This window comes from Dipodomys spectabilis, unplaced genomic scaffold, assembly GCF_019054845.1.
Source record: "Dipodomys spectabilis isolate Male_0828 unplaced genomic scaffold, ASM1905484v1 ptg000366l, whole genome shotgun sequence".
Classification (NCBI taxonomy): Eukaryota; Metazoa; Chordata; class Mammalia; order Rodentia; family Heteromyidae; genus Dipodomys; species Dipodomys spectabilis.
This window is the reverse complement of record NW_024871043.1, coordinates 379,051-401,416: the sequence shown is the minus strand read 5'-3', so window position 1 is coordinate 401,416 and position 22,366 is coordinate 379,051. Positions and strand designations below refer to the sequence as shown.

Genomic DNA, 22,366 nt, shown 5'->3' with positions numbered 1-22,366 from the left:
GCTGGCGACCCTGCGTGCGGACCACGGGAGGGGCGCGCGGCGGGGACACCGCGCGGGCCGGGGGCCGCGGGAGGGGAGCGCGCCTGGCACCCCACGCACGCGGGGGCATCGGTGACGGCGGAGCGCGCCGCGGGCTCCGCCGAGCTTCCCGGCCCGCGCGGCTGGGGCGCGCCGAAGTCCGCGTTTACGGGCCGCGCTTGGGGTGCAATGCGGGCCCGGACGCGGAGGGGCCGCGGCCCGGGGACCCCCGTGGGGGCGGGGCTTCGCGGGGCGGGACTTTGGTGGTGGGCGGGTCAGCAGGGCGGGCCCTGGGTGGTGGAGCGGGGCTGTAGGCGGGGCGGGTCTTCGAGGGGGAGGAGCTGTCAGAGGAGGGGCTTCGCTTGAGGGGCGGGGCCTGGGCGTGGGAGCGGAGCCGTGGACGGGGCGGGGGCGGAGGCCTGAGTTGAGGGGCGGGGCTTGGCGGAGAGGCGGGGCCTGAGTGTCGGAGCCGTGGACGGGGCGGGGGCGGAGCCGTGGGCGGGGCCTGAGCGCTGGGGCGGGGCCTGTGGGCGGGGCCTGTGGACGGGGCGGGGCTGGCGGGGCGGAGCCGCGGGCGCTGCTGCAGCGCGGGCCGGGCCCGGGGGCGCCTTGCGCGGCAGCTGGACGCAGGGCGATGCGGTGAGGCGCGAGCGGAGGGCGGCGGGCGCTGAGCGGGCGAGCGGAGGCCGCAGCGGCGCTGCGGGGATGTGACTCGGGCCGAGGGCCAGCAGGATCGCCAGCGCTACGGGGCCGCGAGGGTCGGTGAGTGCGAGCCGCGGCGAAACGGGGGGCGACGCGGCGGGGACCCCCGAAACTTTTCCTGCCGTGGGCTTGGGAAGGAGGGAGGAGGCTTCTGCTTCGTGTCTGTCCCCCCCACGCCGGGGCTGAGCTGAGGGGGAAAGGGGGGGTTCGGGTGAAGAGAGGAGCCGCAGAGGGCGGGACGGGCCCCGACCTCCGAGTGGAGACCCAAGTCTTCGGGGAGGGCCTCGGGGTGACCCCAGGTAAAGGGAGTCACCGCAGCCGAGCCCGAGTGATTGGAGCCCGGGCAGGGCGCGGGAGCCGTGCTGCGGGGCGGGGGGGGGGGGCGGCTGGCGCTGGACCGGGCGGACCGACCGGGGCGCCGGGGCCGGGCGCGGGGGTCAGCCGCACCTGCCGCAGGGCCTAATGGCCGGGCCCGCAGCTGGGCCTGGGAGGGGGGACCGGAGGCACGGGCCAGGGGAAGGGGCGGAGCCGAGATCCGAGGCTGGGGGATAATGGGGGGGGCAGCTGCGTCCCATATGAGGAGGGGTCGTTTCCGTTCCAGATGCTGGGCACCGGAGCCAGGCTACGACTCAGGACTCGCCCTGTGCTGTGTCCTCTGTTCCCGGGGGCGGGGGGGCAGAGGAGCACTGGGGGGGGAGCCCAGGCCCTCCTTGGCGCGGGGGGGGGGGTAAAGGGGGAGGGCATAAGGACGCCCCAGAGCCTCGGGGTTCGTTCCCTCCCCAGGTCTCGCTCTGTTACACCCAGGCCTCGCCTAGTCCCCTCTCCTTGTCCCCCCCCCACTTCTTTTGCTAAGGGGGGCGCTGCTTGGAGCGCAGGACAAAGGCCCCTGGAGTGTGGCGGGCAGCGGCGTCCCCGCCTGGGGCCCCAACACACGCGCCAGTCTGGCTGCGGAGGGCTCCGGGATGGAGTGGGGGGGCACCCCTGCAGACCCCGGGGGGTCCCCCGCGACGACAGAGGAGCTGGGGGGAGGGGCCTGGCACAAAACCCTCCGTACTCTGTGGGCCAAGGCATGTTATTTCGAAGTTTCTTCGGTGGGGACCAAGGGGCTTTGGGAATCGCCCAAGGCTCCGAGTGAAACTGCATGGAAATGCATGCAAATGGGCATGTGTGGGTCCAGGACCCTCCTCCCCGACGGCTTTCTCCCCGAACTGCGGCGTGACACGTCCTCCTCCAGCCCCGACCGACAGTTGCTGTAAGTCTAAAAAAGGGGGGTCAGCTGAGTAGGATGGGGCGCGCAGGGAAGGAGTCGCTATTTGCGGCCCAGGCAGCGAGAAGCTTGGGAGTTCCTTAGAAAGATAAGCTCAGAATCTTTATTTGGACAAATATACCAGACACAGAACTGGAAGGGGGGGGGGGGCTGTCAAGCCCAGCCTTGTATAAATTGGACACACACACACACACACACACACACACACACACCACTAGGACAAGAGATGAAGGGTGTAGATGGATGGATACTGAGGAAGAAGGTAAAATACCTGACCAACATAGCATCTGTTTCCCACAGGGTAGCCAGAAGGCTGAGACATGGTGATGGCCCCAGAAAGTGACATAGAGCAGCTTGGGGGGAGGAGGGGGTCTCCCAGAGGGAGATCTTGAGGCAAGAATGGCTAGGAGGTGGGAATGAGCTTGTAGGACCGGAACAAAGGCCCTCGTGGCTGGAGCCTGTGGGCAGATTTGTGGGGAGGGGGGCCGCTGGGAAGGGAGGGGGTAGATAAGAGGCACCAGCCAGATCTTGCAGTTCTGAGCCATGACAATCTAGGGTTTATTCTGTTTGGGGCAGTGATCCCTTGCCGGGTTTTGAGCGGGAAGCCACAGGGACTGATTTTTAAACCATCCCCTGACCTCCGCAAGGAGACAGACAGGCCAGCAGCTCCCTTTCTCTTCTGCCATCCCCTGAATGGTGAGGCGCCGAGAGGTCCGGCTCCATCCAGCCCCGTGGGGACCGCTCTGAGCCTGGCCTGCCCTACCCTGCCCTGTGAGCCAATGGAAGTGTGGCTTCCATCCTAAAGCCCCGTTCCCCACTCTCAGGCAGTTCTAATCCATCCCAGGCTCTGGGCCCCTCCAGCATTTGCTGGCAGGGTTTGGAGGGGGTCTGGGGGGGAGGGGGGAGAGGGTGAGTCCGATTTAGTTTGCAGAATTACAACTCTAAAGGAACCTTCCACGCTGGAACTAACGGGCAGCCAAGGATACAATTTGCATTTAAATGATTGCTTTTATTTACAGGATTGCAGCTGCTTTGCATATTCATGGATATTCATGGGTCACAGAGCTGGTGTTCTTACAGCCCTGTTTACTAACCTAGGAGAGTTTTTACGTTTGAGATTGGGCCCACTCCCCATCCCCCACCCCCCAAGAGACCAGTGTCTTAGCTTGGAGAAATGAAGATTATGGGATGGAATAACTTGGAAAAGATAACCAGCCTGCGGAGGAGCTTCTCCAAGCTGGGAAAGACTCTAGTGTCAGGAAACTTTGTAACAGTTAAATCCAGGCAGCATTGTGAGAATAAGCTAGGGTGGAGTGTAATGCTGGGGTGCGTGGGACATGTGGGGGGTGTGATGCTCCCAGCCTCATCCTAGGCTTCTGTCAGATGGGGGAGGGAGGACCGAACAGGTGAACTGTGGTGGGATCTGGAACTGGGAGAAACAAAGTCTAGTCCCCAGGTGGCCAGTCCAGTCCAGTCCACGTCTGGCCAAGTCACTGGACCTCTCCGTCTCCATTGTCCCGAGCTTGTCTGAACAAGAGGTAGCCCTGGCTCCCTGTATGCCAGGCTCTACATGGAGGCCTTCCCTGGGGTTCGGGGTGGACTGCTTGCAGTGATTGTAGGAAAGCAGCAGTCACCCCCACTGTACAGATCAAGAAACTGAGGCTCTGAGTGGTTATGTAAGTGTCACGTGGTTCTGGCCTCGCTCCCACTGCTGTCTTTCAAGCCCAGGAGTCTGATGGGAGTGGAAACTGTGTCATTTATTCAGCTGGGTACTGAACTACTGAGGATGCCTGGGGCTAGGAAAGGCTAGGGAAGCTACGCGCTCTCTCTCTCTCTCTCTCTCTCTCTCTCTCTCTCTCTCTCTCACACACACACACACACACACACACACACACATTAACACATACACACTCACATCACCCTGCTCGATTTTTCTTCCCCTTCCATCTTCCAGTGCCCTCAACCACCACCATCTTAAGAATGGGTGGAGTTAAGATGCCTCTGACCCCCTCCTCCAGGTGGAGGACTAAATGAATAGCCCTGGGGCCACCAGAATGGCGTGTTCTTCCACAGCCCAGTGGGACACTGTTTCTCATTGCCCATGGGTAGATGAGGGAGAAGGGGATCCTGGTTCCTAGGTGCCCAGGTGACGAGTTGGCATCTAGGCTCCAGAAGGAGGGGGGGGTCTGAGTTCCGGGGTCCCTGGGCTTCACCTCAGGTCCTCTTCCCAGGAAGGCTAAGGCTCCTCTTAAGAGTACCTGCCTAGAATAGTTAAACACGGAGAAAGGCCCAGTGTTGGTGGCTCATGCCTGGAATCTTAACAACTCCGGAGGCGGAGATCTGAGGATCGAGCTTCAAAGCCAGCCCAGGTAGGCAAGGCTGAGAGACTGTTTATCTGCAATAAACCACAAGAAAACCAGAAATGGTGCTGTGGCTCATAGTGATAGAGGGCTAACCTGGAGCAAAAGAGTTCAGGAATAGTGTCCAGGCCCTGAGTTCAAGCCCCATGATGGGGAATGGGGTTCCCCAGGGGATAGTGTACCCCTCCAGGAATCTCCCGTTCACACCTCAGGAACTTGTTGCTTGTTGTGATGGGGAAGCTGGGAGCCACGGTGACCAACACCTGGAAGGGCCCAGTGGTCTCCATGGCAACCGCCCCTCCTAGAAAACCAGGGGTGGAAGAATTCAGTGTTTCAATTTCAAAGGAAGATCAGCCCATCTTTTATTCACTTAACAGACACTTCGGCTGAGTGTGTGCTCTGTACAAACTACTGTGCAACACCCAAATTGTTTTCTTGAGTGATGGTTGATTTATTGTATTGTATTGTATTGTATTGTATTGTATTTTGGAGACAGGGTCTCAATAGGTAGGCACAGGCTAGGCCTTAAAACTGAAGATCCCCCTTGCCTGCCTTCCAAAGCCGTGGGACACCACTCCTGGCTCTTAATTGTTATCCTAATTCTCACCACTAAACCATGGGGGGGGGGCGGGGAAAGCACTGTTATCACCCCAATTTCACAGATGAGGAAAGTGAGACCAAGAAGATGGAGTCTCAGAGGGCTAGCAAGTATTCTGGGACAGGTTTTCTTCCAGAGGAACTGGCGGGGGGGGGGGGGGGGGGGGGGGGGAAGACCCAGGAACTGGTCCTAACAAGGTAAGCTCTGAGCTCCACCCTTAACCCACAGGAAAGGATTTGAAACTGGGAAGGCTGACTCGAGCCATCTTGGCAAGGCGTTGGGCTGGAAGCCAGCCTTGTGTGTGGCCTCAGGCAGTTTTGCTGTCCTTCACACACACAGGGTCCCTCTGCAATTTCCAGCCACTGCAGGCAGGTCCCATTGCATGGAGAAATGGAGGAAGGAGACTGTCCACCTGCCAGCCGCTCCTGGCCCTCTGCAGAGCGACTGTATGTGTGTGCACACACACGTGCACGCACGCCTTGTATTTAAGAACTTCTCAGTGAGTCACATCTCTGGAAGCGTGGCTGGCAGCAGAGGTAATTAGTATGTGAGCCGAGTCTTGCACATTCATTCCCATTTATTCATTACCCCTTTGACGAGCCGCCTGCCTGCATCCCACAGGTTTGGGGTTGGGGTTTGTTGCTGGGGTTTATGCCATCGCAGTTACGCCTGTCTTAAGGAGTATTCCAAACCCGTAATCTGGTATTGTTCCTCATGGGGCTCCTGAGGAGCAGGCTGTTGGATGGGGGGGGGGGGGGGGGCAGGTGGCTGATGGTACAGGACTGGGTTTCCTGCCCAAGGGTATGCCCAAGGGGCAGGCTTCTCCACTGTGTGTGCCCTGGTTCTGGTCCTGCAGCCTCTGTGTGGCTCAATCAAACTTCAATTTAAATCTCTCAGACCCTCGGTTTTCTCCTCTATGAAAACATTGCCTTTCTGGATGATGTCAGGATCAGAGAGTGAATTTATAAATTTACTCATTTAAGTTCTGGAACTCAACAGACAAGGGTAGCCCAGGCTTTATCCCTCATGCCTATTAGCCCAGCTACTTAAGAGTTGGGGATCAGAAGATGGAAGCTGTAGGTCAAGCCCAGACCAAAAAGTTCGTGAGACTCCACCTCTACAAACAAGTCAGATGTGCTGGTACACATCTATCAGCCTAGCTATACAGAGGGGGAAATAGGTAGGAGGCTCATGGTCTGAGGCCAACTTGGCTATATATATATATATATATATATATATATATATATATATATATGGAAAAATTACAGAAAGTAAAAAGGCCTGAGTGGGTGGGTGTGTGCCTAGACTTGGGGTCTGGTGGAGAGAAGCAGATCAAAAAGAGTAATAAAATAAAATAATGGAAAATAATGACGAAGGTCATAACTGGTGTTTGAGCAGTGGGAGAACAGGGAGGACCTGTTTTAGGCTGGCAGGCCTCTCCAAGTGATGCTCCCTTAGAGCCTGGGCCTGTGGAGGAGCCAGGGACAATAAGCACAGTTATTTGCCTTGGGCTCCACCCCTTCCTGGCTTGACCTTGGACAAGCCCACTGGCTCTGGACCACAACATTTAACTCCCATCCCATAAGTGAAGATAGTGCAAGGAGTTGCCTTGGGTTCATCTCTAGATTCTTGCGTGTTGCTGATGTGGCAGGCACCCAAGGGTGCTCAGAACATAGGAAGCAGTTACCATGGTGCCACTCAATGTGGAAGAATTTTGAAAGCATCTTTGTTGGCAAGTTCACATGGCCTTAATTCCCAACAGGGCCTGCTTGGAATGGCAAAAGACCAGACTTGGTTTCAGGCATGGATGAACCCAGCTGCACAGAGTACTAAACCTTTAGTCTGTCCCTTAGCTGTCTCCTCTGGGTCAGCTTTACTCAGAAAGGCAAGCTGGTTCTTCTCTACTTCTAGCTTACCAACTCCAGCAAAAACACCAAGATCTCTTTCCAGTTATTGTGAGCAAAATTCCCGTGGCTGATTCTTATAGGTCTGTTTGGGGCTAGGTCTATCTGAGCCAATCAGTGTGGCCAAAGGGTAGGACTAATGATCTGATTGGCTAGACCTGAGGTGGTAGCTTTCCAAAGGAAAACCAGGGGCTCTCTTTAGAAATGGGAGAACCAAAGGGTTCTACCTTGCAGGGATGGAAGCAGAAAGCATTAGTGTATCCATTTCCTGTCAGAAAGGAGGCAGGACCTAAAGGCCTGGACCCAGCTTCGGGAGCTTTGGGCACCATCTTGGTGTTCTCATGATGTCTATAGATTTCCTGTTGGAGTTGGAAAGTCCAGCAAGAGCAGCTGTGAAGTCAGGCCAGGGAAGAGAGCTCCCCCCTGAGAAAGAGAGTGATCTTACTACAGAAGGCCAAGTTCTTGCAAGGACGTGCCATGGGGTGCAGGCCCAAGGCCGCCTGGTTTCCCGGCATCGACCACACCAGCTCTGACTTTAATGTCTAAGCCAGGCTTTTCCAGCTGGCACCCCATTGCCTTCCTGAGCTGGATAATGCTCTGTGATGGAGACTGTTCTTTGAATGATAAAGAATAGGCGCCATCCTTGGTTTCCATCCAACAGATGCCCTCTTTCCAACTGTGAGAACCAAAAATGTTCTTAGGAACCAGGTATGGTGGTTACTTGGGAGATCAGGAGGACTGAGGTTCAAGATCAAACTGGGAAAAAAGTTAAACAAGCTCCCATTTCAATCAATAATCTGCATGTGGTGGTACACAGTGCCTGTAATCTCAATTTATATGGGAAGGTAGGAGGCTTAGGTAGAAGGATAGAGATCTGAGGTCAGCCCCAGGAAAAAAGCAAGAGACTCTCTCTGAGAAATAACTAAAGTACAAAGGGTTCAACTGGTTGAATACTTACCTGTCAAACAAAAGTGCTCTTTGACATTGCTAAATGTCCCCTGGAGTGTGGTGTGTGTGTGAGAGAGAGAGAGAGAAAGAGAGAGAGAGAGAGAGTAAAGTATAAAATTGCCCTTGGTTAAAAACCACTAGCTCGGGGTTGTTGGATGGGGGGGGGGGGGAGGGCGGGGAGAGTGGGCAAGACTCTAGAACCCCTGGGAGACACTTAGAGAGGCTGCCTGGGGTATGTTTACTGAGACTGGCTATGACACATCTCAGTTGCCGCCTGCTTCTAGAACTTTGTGACAAGCAGTTCTGTCTAGAGCGACCTTCTCTGGTGGTATCACATGGGATGTGCCCAGTGGGTGTGCTACGGGAGTGATCCCAGGGTGCAGTTGTGAGACATGGTGATGGACACGTTTGGAGGTGTTAGGTGTTAAGTGGGTCGAGCACAAGGCCCTGGCAAGTCTGCCAGTGACATACAGGTTGCGTGTGAACCCAAGAGTAAGTGAGGAGACCACCAAGCCAGCTCGTCACTGACATCCAAGCTGCCCCTGCATCCCTGAGTTTGCCCGAGTGCTATGCTGGGCTCTTGTTGGAGGAGCCCTGTCTCGCTGAGTGTCTTGCCTGCTTCCTTCAGTTTGTAGGCCAAGGAGACAGCCCCAACCACCAGCCATCTTCTGCATCAACAATGATTTATAGCCGGCCTCCTGGCCCAGGCGGGATCTGAGATGCTCACAGGAAGAACTGAGAAGCAGCCCAGTTGGGTCGATACTGAATTTACTTATGGAAGCCCCAGGGGTGCTACCTGCTGCTGCTGCTGCTGCTGCTGCTGCTGCTGCTGCTGCTGCTTCAGGAGGACAGGTGGCTACAAGCCATCAAGGGCTGAGTTAGGCCAGAAATGAGCAAGAGTCCAGCTTCCAGGGTTGTGGCCCCACTCAGAAGCAAGGCATCGGTAGCATGGGGACAAAGACCAGTCACGAAGGATTTATGACATATCTACTCCATGCTCTTCCGTGCCATATGGGACATTTGGTGGTGTCTAGAGACATCTTGGATGGGGAAGGTGACGCACACTCCTGGCAGGTCTTGTGAAGGGCAGGGAGGCTGCCTACACAGGGCAGGCCCAACAACAAAGCGCCATTCTTCCAAGGCTGAGAAAGCCTGGTCTACGGATGAGTAGATAAGGCCCATCCTGCCACGTCCCCCGTTCAGCCACATCTTGCAGGAAGGGAGGAGAGGACAGGAAGGGGGGAGAAGAAGAAACAAGAGAGGCAGCAAAAAGCAGAACAAGCAACAATAATGACAACAACAACAACCAAAAAAAAAAAAAATGACCGGCTTGATTTCAGTGAAGAAAGGAGACAAGAGACCGCTGTCTGGGGTGGGGACGAGGTGTTCTTGGCCCGAGTTGGCGCTGATGGCCTCAGAGCCGAGCTTGGGGGAGGAGAGGCAGAAGATTGCACAGCGATCTAGAGACACACGGGGCTGTGTCCAGGCAGAGGGGTGCCGGATGCAAAGAGAACACTTGGGGGAAGTGCATGGGGGAGGCTGCTGTGTGGAGGGGCTGCTTGTCTGGGGACAAGAGAGAGAGAGCTTCAGAGAGTGGGTGGCTTGAGCCTCCAGAGATTGCGGGAGGAAGACCACTGTGTGAGAGCGAGGTAGGGCAGGGAAGGGAGGGTGACAGTGTCTTTTGAACAGCGTTCCTCCTCGGTATCTTATGGGGAAGGGAAGGCTGTTCCAGGATAGCCTGGGCACCCCCAATGGGGTCTCAATCAGTATCTGAGGATGCTTAAGTCATTCCTAGGGGCCTTATATGCTAGGTCCGTATTTATTTTCCTATTTAGACAAGGGAAAAAGTGGATATAGTGCCCACCCTTCATCTTCCCCATCCACAGATGCCAAGGTTCTACTACCTGTGAGCCTCCGAGAGGCTGGAGAAGGTCTCTTATAGGACTCATGGCAGGGGGAGGGGGTTCACTTGGAACAGGTGTCACTTCCTGAGATCCTGTGTGGTATCCTATACAATGGAGGTCACAATAGGACCTTGCCTCACAGGGCATTATGAGCACTAGCTGTGTCCAGTTGCTAGGTCCACAGCGAGCCATCTGTAACATGTTAGCTGTTACGGTTTGGAGATTGATACAGGGGATGTGTGTGGTGGTTCCAGCTCACAGTGCCTAGCCTGTAGCTGTCCTTTTAAAACTTCCTTATTCCCTTACTTCTGAAGAGGTCGGACGTGGCCAGCAAGTATTGAATGAATAAAGACATGCAGAGAAGGTGAGTTGGTTCTTTGTCCCAGCTGGGCCACCGGCCACTTGTGATGGTGACTTCAGGGTGGTCGCTGGTCCAGGTCTGGGGTGCAGATGGGAGATGAAGGCTCTGGGAAGGCCACAGAGCCTGGGAGAAGGTGGGGTGCCTTTCCAAGGGGCCAGGTGGATGGGTTTGTGGCAGATCTTCAAGAAATTGGGAGAGAGGGGATCCTCACAATGGCTTGATCTTTCTAATCATTCCTACCCCATCCCCCACCCTATTTTCTAGAACATTCCAAGTATCAGAGAGAAAGATGAGAACTCACCAGGTGCTCCCTTTCCTCGTGCTCTTGGTGATCGCCTCTGTGGCCTCTGAGAACGCCAGCACGTCCCGGGGTTGCGGGCTGGACCTTCTCCCTCAGTACGTGTCTCTGTGCGACCTGGACGCCATCTGGGGAATCGTGGTGGAGGCAGTGGCCGGGGCGGGCGCCCTGATCACGCTGCTCCTGATGCTGATTCTCCTGGTCCGGCTGCCCTTCATTAAGGACAAGGAGAAGAGAAGGCCGATATGCCTGCACTTCCTCTTCCTCCTGGGGACCCTGGGCCTCTTCGGGCTGACCTTCGCCTTTATCATCCGGATGGACGAGACCATCTGCTCCATCCGCCGCTTCCTCTGGGGCGTGCTCTTCGCGCTCTGCTTCTCCTGCCTGCTGAGCCAGGCGTGGCGCGTGCGGAGGCTGGTGCGCCACGGCACGAGCCCGGCCGGCTGGCAGCTGGTGGGCCTGGCGCTGTGCTTGATGCTGGTGCAGGTGATCATTGCCACCGAGTGGCTGGTGCTGACGGTGCTGCGTGACACGAAGCCTGCCTGTGCCTACGAGCCGATGGATTTCGTCTTGGCCCTCATCTACGACATGGTCCTGCTGGCCATCACGCTCGCCCAGGCTCTCTTCACGCTGTGCGGCAAGTTCAAGAGGTGGAAGCTGAACGGGGCCTTCATCCTCATCACCGCCTTCCTCTCCCTGCTCATCTGGGTGGCCTGGATGACCCTGTACCTCTTCGGCAACATCATCATGCGGCAGGGAGATGCCTGGAGCGACGCCACACTGGCCATCACGCTGACGGCCAGCGGCTGGGTCTTCGTGATCTTCCACGCCATCCCTGAGATCCACTGCACCCTCCTGCCACCCCTGCAAGAGAGCCCGCCCAACTACTTCGATACATCGCAGCCCAGGATGCGGGAGACGGCGTTCGAGGAGGACGCGCACCTGCCGAGGACCTACATGGAAAACAAGGCCTTCTCCATGGACGAGCACCATGCAGGTAGTTGGGGAGCACGTGTGGGCCGCTCTGGCATGCCGACTTTGGGGGGCCCCCCTCCTACCTCGCCCCCGGGGCAGGTGTCTAAGTGCTGTGGCTTTGGGCAGGTTGCAGGATCTCTCTGAGCCGTAATTGATATAATAGGAATGAATGAGAGAGTGTGTTTCATAGAGCTGTCCTGGGAGGTGGCATACAAGCACCATGCCCCTGGAGGAACTGGCATGGAGCTTGCCAGTCCTAGTTGGGTTCTTTCCCCCCCCCAAAAAAAAATCAGACTGGGGGGCAAGGCATTATTTGGGGTGGAGAGCGAGATGTGATGACAGGTCATCTGGAGTGGGTCACAGACAGTAGGGGCTCCATGCTGCTTGGGAATCCTTTGAGGACATGAGTAGAATGTCCCCCAGCTGGCCCACCACAAACACCTGCCTCCCAGTTACAAGTCCCCAGAACTCCTGAGTGGGCTGAGCAAGTTCCGCTGGGTTCTGGGACTGGAAGGAAGAGCCAGTGGGACTTGAGCGACATTGTCCAGGTACCCGGGACTGCACGTCCCTGCTGTAGCCCTGACTCAACACCAAATCACAAGGGGGTCCGGTGCATGACCCAGCATGCTCCTTGGAACTGTCATGTGAAAGGAACTGGCTAGGTTCTTACACCCAACATTAAGTAAAATAACCTGTCCAAGCATTGGTGGCTCGTGCCTGTAATCCCCATCAAGAGGCTGAAATCTGAGGATTGAGGTTCAAAGCCAGCCTGGACAAGAAAATCTATGAGATTCTTATCTCCAATGAATCACCAAAAAGCTGGATGTGGAGGTGTGGCTCAAGTTGGTAGAGTGCCAGCCTTGAACAAAAAGCTGAGGGACAACACCCAGACCCCTGAGTTCAAGCCTAAGGACTGTAATAACAACAACAACAACAAAAAATGAGAGCTGGTAGGTATGGTAGTACATGCCTGTAATTCCAGCTACTCAGAAGGCAGAGGTTAGTAGGATTGCAGTCCATGCCTAGTCCGGGCAAAAGTGTGAGACCCTATCTGGAGAAGAGAGAGAGACAGAGAAAGGAAGAGAGAGAGAAGGGGGGAAGGGAGGAGCAAAAGGATGAGAGCATGACTCAGATTAGGCACAAGGCTGTGAGTTGAGCCCAAGGGTACAGCTGGGGAATAGGACCCACAAGGAGAGTTGGCTGGGCACGATGATGCACATCAGTGGAAGGCAGAAGGCAGAAGCAGGAGGCTCGAGTGTGGGCAGTGCTGTCCCACGGGGTGCTGAGGTCAGTGTTATGGTGGCCATGCCAAGGTCAGGAGCTCCAGAGCTCCGGGAGCTTTTGGATACTGCGGTTTTCCATCAGGCACTGGGATTTATTTTCTGATCTTTCGCGCAGTAAATACTCTGCTGGCCTCCGCTTCCCACAGTAGCTGACGCTGCACCAAGCATGATTTGTTCTTCGTCCAGCTTTTGGTCAGTTAACTCTTTGCAGGAATAAAAAGAAAACTTCCTATATCCACACTGAAATGCCCACACTGCACCCCAGAAAGGTAGACTAAGAAGTGCTCCCCCTCACCCCACAATCTGTTCATTCCATTCGAGCCCTTCTCAAAACCCTACCTCTCCAATAACCTTGGGTATTGTCAGATTTGGGGGAGGAGGGGAATAAGGTTTACTGGGGTTTGAACTCAGGACCTCACACTGGCTAGGCAAGTACTGTACCACTCAAGATATGCCTCCACACTCTTTTGTGTTTTGTTTTGTGTTTTTGATCCCTCCTTGGGATCATCCCCAGTGCGTTGCCAACAAGGTTCACAGGAGCAAGCAGAGCAGGCTTGGGTAAGGAAGGCCCTTTCCCTCCAGAAGCTCACACAGAGAGAAATCTAGATGGTAGAAGGCCTAGATGGACAGCCTTCATTTCAGAAACCCTTGCTCTGCTGGCAGGGGACCCATATGGGCATACACCTTTGCCAAGGTAGGCACAGCTGCTGGCATCTGTGGTACTGACTTCAGCCAGTTTAGGAACCTGGCCCCCATAAGGGGGCCTTACCCCTAAGCCCACTGGACTCAGCCCAGGAGCGGAACTTGATTGTGTTTCTCTGGCTTCTGAAACTTCTGGCCAGCCTTTTGGCCTCTCTTCCTTTAAGAGTGTGTCTGAGGTGGGAGGAGGGGCTGTACCATGGTGGCTGAGCCATGCCCAGGCTGCGTCATACCCAAACCTCCCTCAGCTGGGACCCCAAAAATCTCCCGCCGCACCAGTCTGTTCCTTTTTGTTGTTGCTGTTGGTCGTGGGGCTTGAACTCTGTGCCTGGCCGCTGACCCTGAGCTCTTCAGCTCAAGGCTAGCGCTCTACCACTTGAGCCACAGCGCCATTTCCGGTTTTCTGGTGGTTAATTAGAGATAAGAGTCTCATGGACTTTCCTGTCCAGGCTGGCTTTGAACTGTGATCCTCAAATCTCAACCTCCTGAGTAGCTAAGATTACAAGTATGAGCCACCAGCGCCCGGCTCTGCTACTTATTAATAAGAGTCCCCAGGGTATGTGATAAAAGATTAAAATAAGTCTCAGATCACATGTTAGGAGACGTTTCCGAGCCATAGTAAATGTTTACCTTTTAAGGGTGAAGTTGTAGTTTGAGTGGTAGAGTGTCTGTCTGGTAAACTTGAAGTCCTGCGTTCAAACCCCAGGACTACAAAAAAAGGAAAAAAATAGTTTACCTTTCAAGGAGCAAGACAGAGAATGTGTTATTTCTTCTTCTCTTTGAGGCTTTGTGCTTTAAAGATCTCATTAGAAGCCAGGTGCTCATGGCTCACACCTTAATTGTAGCCACTCAGAAGGCTGAGTTCTAAGAATCACTGTTCAAAGCTACCCCGGGCAGGAAAGTCCACCAGCCCAGGAAAGTCTATGAGCCTCTAATGTCTAATTAACCAGCAAAAAGCTGGAAGTAAAGGTCAGGTTCAAGTGGTAGAGCACTAGCCCTGATCAAAAAAGCTAAGGGACAGTGCTCAGGCCCTGAGTTCAAGCACCAGCACACACACACACACACACACACACACACACACACACACACACACGAATGCACAGTTCACACACATGAGATCTCATTAGGGCAAATAAACTGGACCTTTGCTTCCTGCCTGGCAACACAAGAAATGTCTGGCATTCAGTCTATGTGCTTTTTGGTCCCATGGGGGATCCCCTATGGGTGAGCCAGAACTCAGTGCCTTTCAGATCTGGCCCAGGTTGGGAAGAGTGTTACTCAGGCCTCTTGAAGCTTGTTGCAAGTTAGTAATTTAGAAATCCAATTTGAATAGACAAAGGCACTAAAAAGAAAAACAGCAACCTTCCCCTGCCCCAAAGTTACTGGGCAGCAGGCTTCAGGAAGGATTAGATTCAGGAGACTCAAGTTACATCAACATTTTCTCTCCATCTCTCAGTTGCTGGCATCAAGACAGCCCATAGCTCCAGAGTCTGGGAAGAGAGATAGGTGCCAGGAGGCTGGTGCAAAAATCCCAGCTTTAACTTTGATTGGACCTGAAGGCCATTACCTAAACCAATCAGTGTGTTTGGAACAGGAAAAGAGGAATGCTCTGATAGGTCAGACCGAAGTCACATAATCACCTCCTCAGATAGGGAGAAGGCAATAGTCAGGAGTCTAGAGTGTTTGGGAGGGATATTCACCAGAGAATCACAAATAGCTACTACAGAGAGAGGGGCACCCTACCTCTGGCCAAGGCACCCCACCGGTGAACAAGAGACTGGAACCTTTCTGTCTGTGACAAGAATGTGTTTGTAGGCCAAGTCTCTCACCACATCTACTGAGGGTTCATTTCCTTTCTGCTCCCTGAGGCATGAGATTAGCAAGAGTCTATAGATGGGCTTTCCCATTCTGTGCTTTTCCCAGCAGCCCCCCAGAAATCCAAGCTGTCTTGTTACATTTTTAGCCAGCATAGTGTCTATTCTCAGAATAAAGTGAATCCTTTTTCAGTGAACCGTGTGTGTGTGTGTGTGTGTGTGTGTGTGTGCGTGCGCGTGCGTACACGCACACTAGAACTGGGGCTTGACCCCAGTGTCTCAAGCTCTCTTGGCTTTTTTACTCAGTCAGCACTCTACCACTTGAGCCATAGCCCACCTCTGGCTTTTTTCAGGTTCATAGGAGATAAAAGAGTCTCACAAACTTTGCTGCTTTGAACTGCAGATTCTTAGATCTCAGCCTCCTGAGTAGCTAGGTTACAAGCGTGAACCACTGGTGCCCAGCTAACATGAGTATTTTTCAATGAAGATGATAAAGATACCATCCTATAGTTGATAGGATTTTTGCTGTTGCTGTTGTTATTGTTGTTGTTGTATGTTTTACAGTGCTGGGGATGGAACCCAGGGCTTCATGCATGCTAGACACGTTCCCTATGGCTGAGCCACTTCCCCAGTCCTAAGAACCCAGCATAGTTTTGCACAGTCCCGTGGGCTTCTGACAAATGCATATCCTTCTATAGTGCCCTATTGAGTGTTCACTGCCCTCAGATGCCACCAGGTCCATTCAGCCACCCCTCTCCCACCCACTGCAGCCCTGATCTAGACCCTGACAATCAGTAATTTCCGCCTGTCTCCATAGCACTGTCCTTTCTAAAAAATGACATTGTTGGAACCACACATTACAAGGGTAACACACTGGATTTTTTCACTTGGGAGCATGTGTTTCAAGCTCCTCCGTGTCTTTTTCATTGTACTTTTTTTTTCTTTGTACAAAAAGAAAAACCCTCAAACATTGAGTTCTATTGGCTCTTGCCTGTCATCAGGAGGCTAAGATCTGAGGATCAGGGTTCAAAGCCAGCCTGGGAAGGAAAATCCGTGAGATTTGTCTGCAGTTAACCAGCACAAAGCGAAGTGGAGCTGTGGTAGAGCACCAACCTTGAACAGAGAAAAAAAAAAATTAATAGTGACCAGGCCCTGAGTTCAAACCCCAATACCAGCACAAAAGAAAAATCAAAAAAGGAAGTCTCACTCCCAAAGTAAAGCAACAAAGCAGAGTAGGATCTGTCCTCCTGTCAAGGGGAGAATGCTGACTTATTTTGTCCAAGGCTGCCTTTTTGCTTTCCCGTTTCAAAATAAGCCTACATACATGGGAGGGTCGCTTTCCCACAAGGACAGACACCGTGGTGCACTTGCTGTCCCTGTTCTCAGCCAACCCTATCTCTGCCTGCTGCATGGAGACAGCGACTGCCAAGCCTGTCACTGACCTGAGCCCCCGAAGGTCTCCATTGTGCAGAGAGGCGAAGGACTCTTTTGTGAAAGGAACCTGAGGCACCTGTCCCTTAAGGGGCCTGCATGGGGTGGGGAGGGTCAAGGTTTAGCCCTGGCCTTCTCTCACTCTGACCCTCATCCTGGACTCTACAAACTTCCCAGTCCCACTGAGCCAGGTCAGGTGGTAGAGAGGCCGAGAACAAAGCTTGTTTGTGACTTCTGAATCAAAGCTTGTGACTAGGGGGTGGAGCTACAGTGGTGGGCAGGCAGTGGGGGTGCCAGATTGGACTGTGTCCCTGATGCAGGGAAAGAAAACCGAATTGTCTCTCTTTTTTTTATGTTGTCCTCCTGCCAATCCCTCCCCCTTCTCTCCCCTCCCTCCCTCCCTCCTTCCTCAGCTCTTCGCACAGCAGGATTTTCCAATGGCAGCTTGGGAAAAAGGTCCAGTGGTGGCAGCATGGGCAAGAAACCCAGCGTCACCACCGGGAAGAAACCAGGTGTCTTGGGAAACCAACCAAGCGCTCCGTTTAGAAGCAACGTGTATCAGCCAACCGAGATGGCCGTCATGCTCAATGGAGGGACTGTAAGTATCTAGGTGTGAGCCTCAGTGTCCCATTCTGTGTCCACAGCTGCTTTTGGCAGCTGCTTTTTGGGGACAGGCAGCCCTGCCAGCTACCTGCATGCAAAGCTTCTGTTTCATCTTCCCCTCTGACCCCTTTCTCCACACACAGAATATTCACCTCTGCCCACTCCTTCTTTCTTGGGATTCTTTTTCCCAGTGAATTTCCTAACATCTCTTGGGGAGAGGCGACATGAATGAAAAGCCCCCAATGATAAGAATCTCCCTCTCAGATTTGGCTGATGTCCACCTAGATAAAGCCCCCCCCCCATCACCACTCTGGGTAATGTGTCCTAGTTGGGTACTACCCTCCCTCAACTCCCTGTAAGAGACATCTTGAAGAACTGAAGCTCAAAGACAAAAGCTGTTTACTATCTGATGCCAAACAGATCATCAGCAGAACTGTCGCCCTCTCCGTTTTTGCCTCTGTGGAGTGACATCATTTTGCTTCTCCAGCAAACCAAAGATGCTCTCTCATCCTTACATTTATTTTCCAAACATAGCTACATGCTTCTTTCAGCAATGACCCATGAGCCAGTTTACATGTGTAAACTGGATTTCCATTCTTTATTTCACATGACCATTTCATAACAACCTGAGTTGTTTTGGGGTTTTGTTTTTTGTGTCTTTCAATGGAAGTCAAGGATGGTTTGATCTTGGGTGGGGAGCTTTGTCTTTTCTAGCCTTCAAAATGGAACCTGCTTGGCCCTTGTTCACATTGGTCTGGAACAAGCACAAAAAATCAGTCACAGATTTGTGTTCTTAAAACCCCTCTGCAACCCACTGAGTTTATTGGCCCATTAAGGAAAGTCAGGATTCAGGAAGCTTTGGCTTGTGTCATAATAAATATGGCCAGAAAAGGCCAGATCTATCACAATTAATCATTCCTCCTTGTCCTTCAAGGCCAATGTGGAGAAATAAGTACCAAGTCTTAGAATGGGATTAAGTTAGAAACTATGGACACACCCAGTGGTAGAGTGCTCAGAATGCTCCAAGGTGTTGTATTCCATCTCCAGCACACCAAAAAGGGAGGGAGGGACAGAGGGAGGGAAGCAGGGAGGGAGGAAGGGAGGAAGGGAGGAAGGAAGGAAGGAAGGAAGGAAGGAAGGAAGGAAGGAAGGAAGGAAGGAAGGAAGGAAGGAAGGAAATGGAAGAAGGGAGGGAGGAGAGGGAGGGCCTGGGTAAGGAAGCATATTCCTAGGTCAAAGTAAGATAAACACCTCCACCCCACTCCCACCCCCTACCCCCGGGCACATTGTGGTAAGGAGGTCAGCTTCTGACGTCATCTTTGCCAACCACCAGAGTTCTCAGTGTGTTACCCTTGTGTGTCATTCCAGATCCCAACCGCTCCGCCAAGTCACACTGCAAGACACCATTGGTGACAGACTTTTCAGTTCCAGAGAATAAGAATCTCTCTTACCGATTTTATTCCCTGGCCGTGTCTTTCTTGAGGGAGAAATCAGTAACCGTAGCCGACCCAGGCCACCTCGCAGCCAGCCAGGAGATGTGGAAATCCCAGCCAAGGGATTTCGTGTAAATGTGAACCCGGATGAACTGAAAAGCTAACACTGACTGCCCCGCCTCCCCCCCAACACACACACACACACACACACACACACACACACACACACACACACACAATGCTAAACCAACCTATCTGTGCACACTGAAGCAGAGCTCATTGCAAATAGTGTTAGGGCTCACTCAGAGATGTGGCTAGGAAGAGAGGTAGAATAAAACCAAATTGGGCCCGGCGGAAGTTGATTTATTATGGCAGAGGAAGGTGGGGAGACACCTTTCCACCCTCCTCCAACGAGGGCTGGACCCTAGGGGGCCTCTTGGAAATGACCTAGTTGCTGAGCACAACTCCGGGCTTGCCTGTGGCTGTCACATTTCAGAGCTTAGAAGGCTATGGGAGTGATAAGCTGAGCCCAAGCAAAGCATGGGGGAGCTTCATAATCAGTAGTGGTGGAGGGACGCTGGCACGGGCCAAAGAAAAAATACTCTCTGGGCCTTGAAGTGACCAACTCATGGAGAAAGTGGTGACTCTTGCTGGAGCCTTATTGCTGAGGCAAGAAAAGCAAGTCCCTCCCCCTGCCTATTTGGGCAAGCAATGGCACCTTCTCCCTTAACCATCTCTTATTCCTGCACTTACAGATGCCCCTCTAAGACCTTTCCCAATCATATTCTCATGTCCATGTCAAATGCTCAAATCAGATCCATCACCCAGCTTGAACCTACCATCCTCTCCCCCCAACCTTTTTGGAGACAGGTTGGAAGGCCAGGTGCCACAGCAGCCTTTCTGTGATGATGTCCCATTGTTCCCCCACTCCCCTAGGATGGAGAGGTGTGGTATTCTTCTGTCCAGCAAATAAGGATTGTTCTCCATGGCTGTGGGGAAGGTTCCAGGGTACAGTGAACCATGTGAGGGTTTCTTACTTCTGGAGGGGGGTGGGAGGGTGTATGCACCTTGGGTTTTGTTGTTGTTGTTGTTTTTTTGCTGGTTTCATGCAAATGGCTGTCCTCCAAGCCCATTTTGCTTCTGTCGTGATGCCCATCTGTCCTGAGCAAGTCATTCCTTTGTTATTTGGCATTTGCAGCATCCCAGCCATTAAAAGCCCTGTGTTCTGTGCACTGTTTGGCCAGCATAATCGCCAGCACCCATTCAAGGCAAAAGAGTTTTTAACCTGACGGCGTGGAATGTAGACACAAGGGAGGGGCCTTCTGCATCTAATCACTATGTTGCTTTTTCTATACAACTACCCATAAGCCTTTAACCTTTAAAAAAAATGGAAAAAGAAAAAATAAAAGGGTTAGTGTTCGGAGGAAGGAGGGAGGACATGAGTCCTTCAGAAGCCAGTACATCTGAGCCAAGTATGTTTTAATAAACCTGATTTTCCCCCCCATCGGGACCCTAGTCTTCTGCTGCATCCCCCTTCCCTACACAACCCTGCCCGTCCTTGCAGACCGCTGGGGAGATAAAGGCCAGTGTGGTCAGCCATGTGTGGCCAGCCATGTGTGGCCAGCCTGTGGCTTTTCCTGACTGCTCGTGTATTTCCATGCATGGGGACAAGCAAGCATGGCACTGACCTATTACTGACCTATTACTCCTGCCTGACGCCTCAAGCATGTGTTTCCTCTTAGAGAGCTCCCACCATGCCTCAGGCTGAACTGAGGGTCTTGGGGAAGGAGGGAGAGCAGCTAGGGTGGGACTAAGGGAGGTGCATGTAGACTGGGCGTTGTGAAAATGTAAACACTCGCTGAACACTTGGGGGCCCATCCTGGTGGAGGCGGAGGACACCAGCAGTACACCTTCTCCTGCCAGGAGATGGTCGCCCAGCCCCGCTGTCTGGAGTCCTTTGGAGCTTTCTGATGCCATCCGTGACTCACCCAGACCCCCTCCTTACAGAAGGGGGGAGAGTTCACCCCATCACAGTGGAAGTGAACGCGGGACAAATGGCGATCCGCAGATCATCTCTGAGCCGTGGGAAATTCCTTGAGACCTTTAGGGTATTTGTTTTTCCTTTTCAAATCTCTTTGGTAGGTTAGTGCGCCTCTGGGTTTTTGTTTATTTTGGCTTTTTTCTTCTTCTTCTTTAGGACCAGGGTGAGCTGAATGTTCTCAGGATGGGTGGAGGTGGGAGTGAGGGCAGAGGGAGAGATTTGCTATTCTTGCCATGGGTTCAAAGTTCAATCTGAGGAGTGCCAGGAACAGCTCTTCACCACCCAGAGCCTGTGGAGGCAGCACCCCCCACCCCAACAAAGCTAAAGTACAGACTGGCCTGTCTCTTTAAGATCTGGTGGTGTAAACAAAATGGGGAGGGGGGGGGTCCTGCCACCACAGCAGCATCTGTGAATAATCCCCAATTGTAAGCACAAATCTTCACACATCCGGTTAGTGACAGACATCTCTTTGGGACTATCCTAGCCACTCCTGTCCCTTTTATGAAGCTTGTTCTATCTTGGGGTGAGGGGCCCAGAGAATGAGCTCTGAGATTTTACCATTTAACAGACAGGGAAGGCCCTGTGTGCCTGCTGGGTTGCAGGGTTTTGATTCCCTTGTTGAAAGCTGGGCATCCAGCGCTCCCCACCCCCAACCCCAGCACAGATGCAGTCAGGGCTACAGAACAATTGTAGAGTCGGGACAGCTTCTGGGTTAGCCAAGACTCAGGCTGAACCCCAAATGAAAGGAAGGCTCTGTAGCTTTGACAGGCGAAGATGTTAGTAAAGATGCCAGCTGATGGCGGTTCTCGGCAGGTGCTTTTTCTTAATTGATCCAAGAGCTCCGGCTCATTTTGATAGATAATATATATTTATTAAGAGCATTCACGTGTGTTTTATAATGTTCCTTGATTTCCCCTTTGCTGACTCGCATATTCAGAAAAATAAAAATCATTCAAGAAGCTTCAAGACAATCAATATGTACCATACATGACTGTAATATAAATACTGCAGAGTTAAAAAGTTGTGAAGCATGGGCAGATAGGTTTTATTTTCAAAATGCTGTTCTTAACCCAAAAATAAAGGCTTTACTATTTACACAAGACGTGTGCTAGCGTGTCAAAATCACCCACACTGGGCCTTTTGCTGAATCTGGGATTTTTTTTTTTTTTTTTTTTCTGAATGGTAGAATCTTGGTTCTCAGAGCAAACTGCAGAAGAAATGAATGCAGTAAGTTAACTTATCCGTAATAAAAGCAAGACTTTAATACTTTGGGGCCTAGACAAGGGAAATTCTTCATGATCCTTGTCTGGCTTTAAGTAAGCCTCATGGTGGGCTGGGAATGTATCTTGGTGGTCGGGTCGGGCAGCTGCCCAACACCACAAGAAATGAACAAAAGAGAGATCTGACACTTCAAGTACAGATCGTTTTGAAAGCGGGAAAACAGTGACACAGCACCTCATCTCCAGTGTGGATGAGATTCCATGGTGTTTTGAACAGTGGTTGGCAGGGGATGCTCCGGAATCAGGAAGTATCAGGATGTAGAGAAACACTTCCGGATGATGCAGCAGGCGAGGCCTCCTCCCCACTGCTTACACTAAAGCTTGTCTGCCACAGGTCCTTTCTGGGCTGCACTGAGCAAGTAGTTCTGTTAATTCGAAATGGAGAGCACATTGGACATCTTCCTGGCCTGGGATAACCAGTGCGCTAGCCACGAAGGGGAAGAAGGG

The 22,366-nt window shown here is 52.9% G+C and overlaps 2 protein-coding genes across 3 annotated transcripts in view; one reads left to right on the top strand and one right to left on the bottom strand.

Annotated features, from left to right (window-relative positions):
* Positions 1-621: 621 nt before the first annotated feature.
* On the top strand, positions 622-21,587 carry Gprc5b (G protein-coupled receptor class C group 5 member B). 2 transcript variants are annotated; one of them, XM_042666683.1, is made up of 4 exons: positions 622-657; positions 10,327-11,357; positions 16,976-17,160; positions 18,534-21,587. In XM_042666683.1, the coding sequence occupies exons 1-4, from the start codon at positions 653-655 to the stop codon at positions 18,576-18,578; spliced, it is 1,266 nt and encodes a 421-aa protein (XP_042522617.1). In that variant the 5' UTR covers positions 622-652; the 3' UTR covers positions 18,579-21,587. The 2 variants fall into 2 exon arrangements, with proteins under 2 accessions (XP_042522617.1, XP_042522618.1); XM_042666684.1 differs by lacking the exon at positions 622-657 and adding an exon at positions 665-780.
* Iqck (IQ motif containing K) overlaps positions 20,099-22,366 on the bottom strand; it is an 81,967-nt gene continuing 79,699 nt past the window's right edge. Inside the window, exon 10 of the mRNA XM_042666638.1 lies at positions 20,099-22,284. Coding sequence (XP_042522572.1) covers positions 22,234-22,284 — 51 coding nt within the window. The 3' untranslated portion in view covers positions 20,099-22,233. The remainder of the gene's footprint in view (positions 22,285-22,366) is intronic.

What these genes read in the sequence shown, in the direction of transcription:
- Gprc5b (XM_042666683.1), top strand. An exon ending in CATGGACGAGCACCATGCAG is followed by an intron (nt 11,358 to 16,975) that starts GTAGTTGGGGAG and finishes CTCCTTCCTCAG; the next exon opens with CTCTTCGCACAGCAGGATTT. An exon ending in TCATGCTCAATGGAGGGACT is followed by an intron (nt 17,161 to 18,533) that starts GTAAGTATCTAG and finishes GTGTCATTCCAG; the next exon opens with ATCCCAACCGCTCCGCCAAG.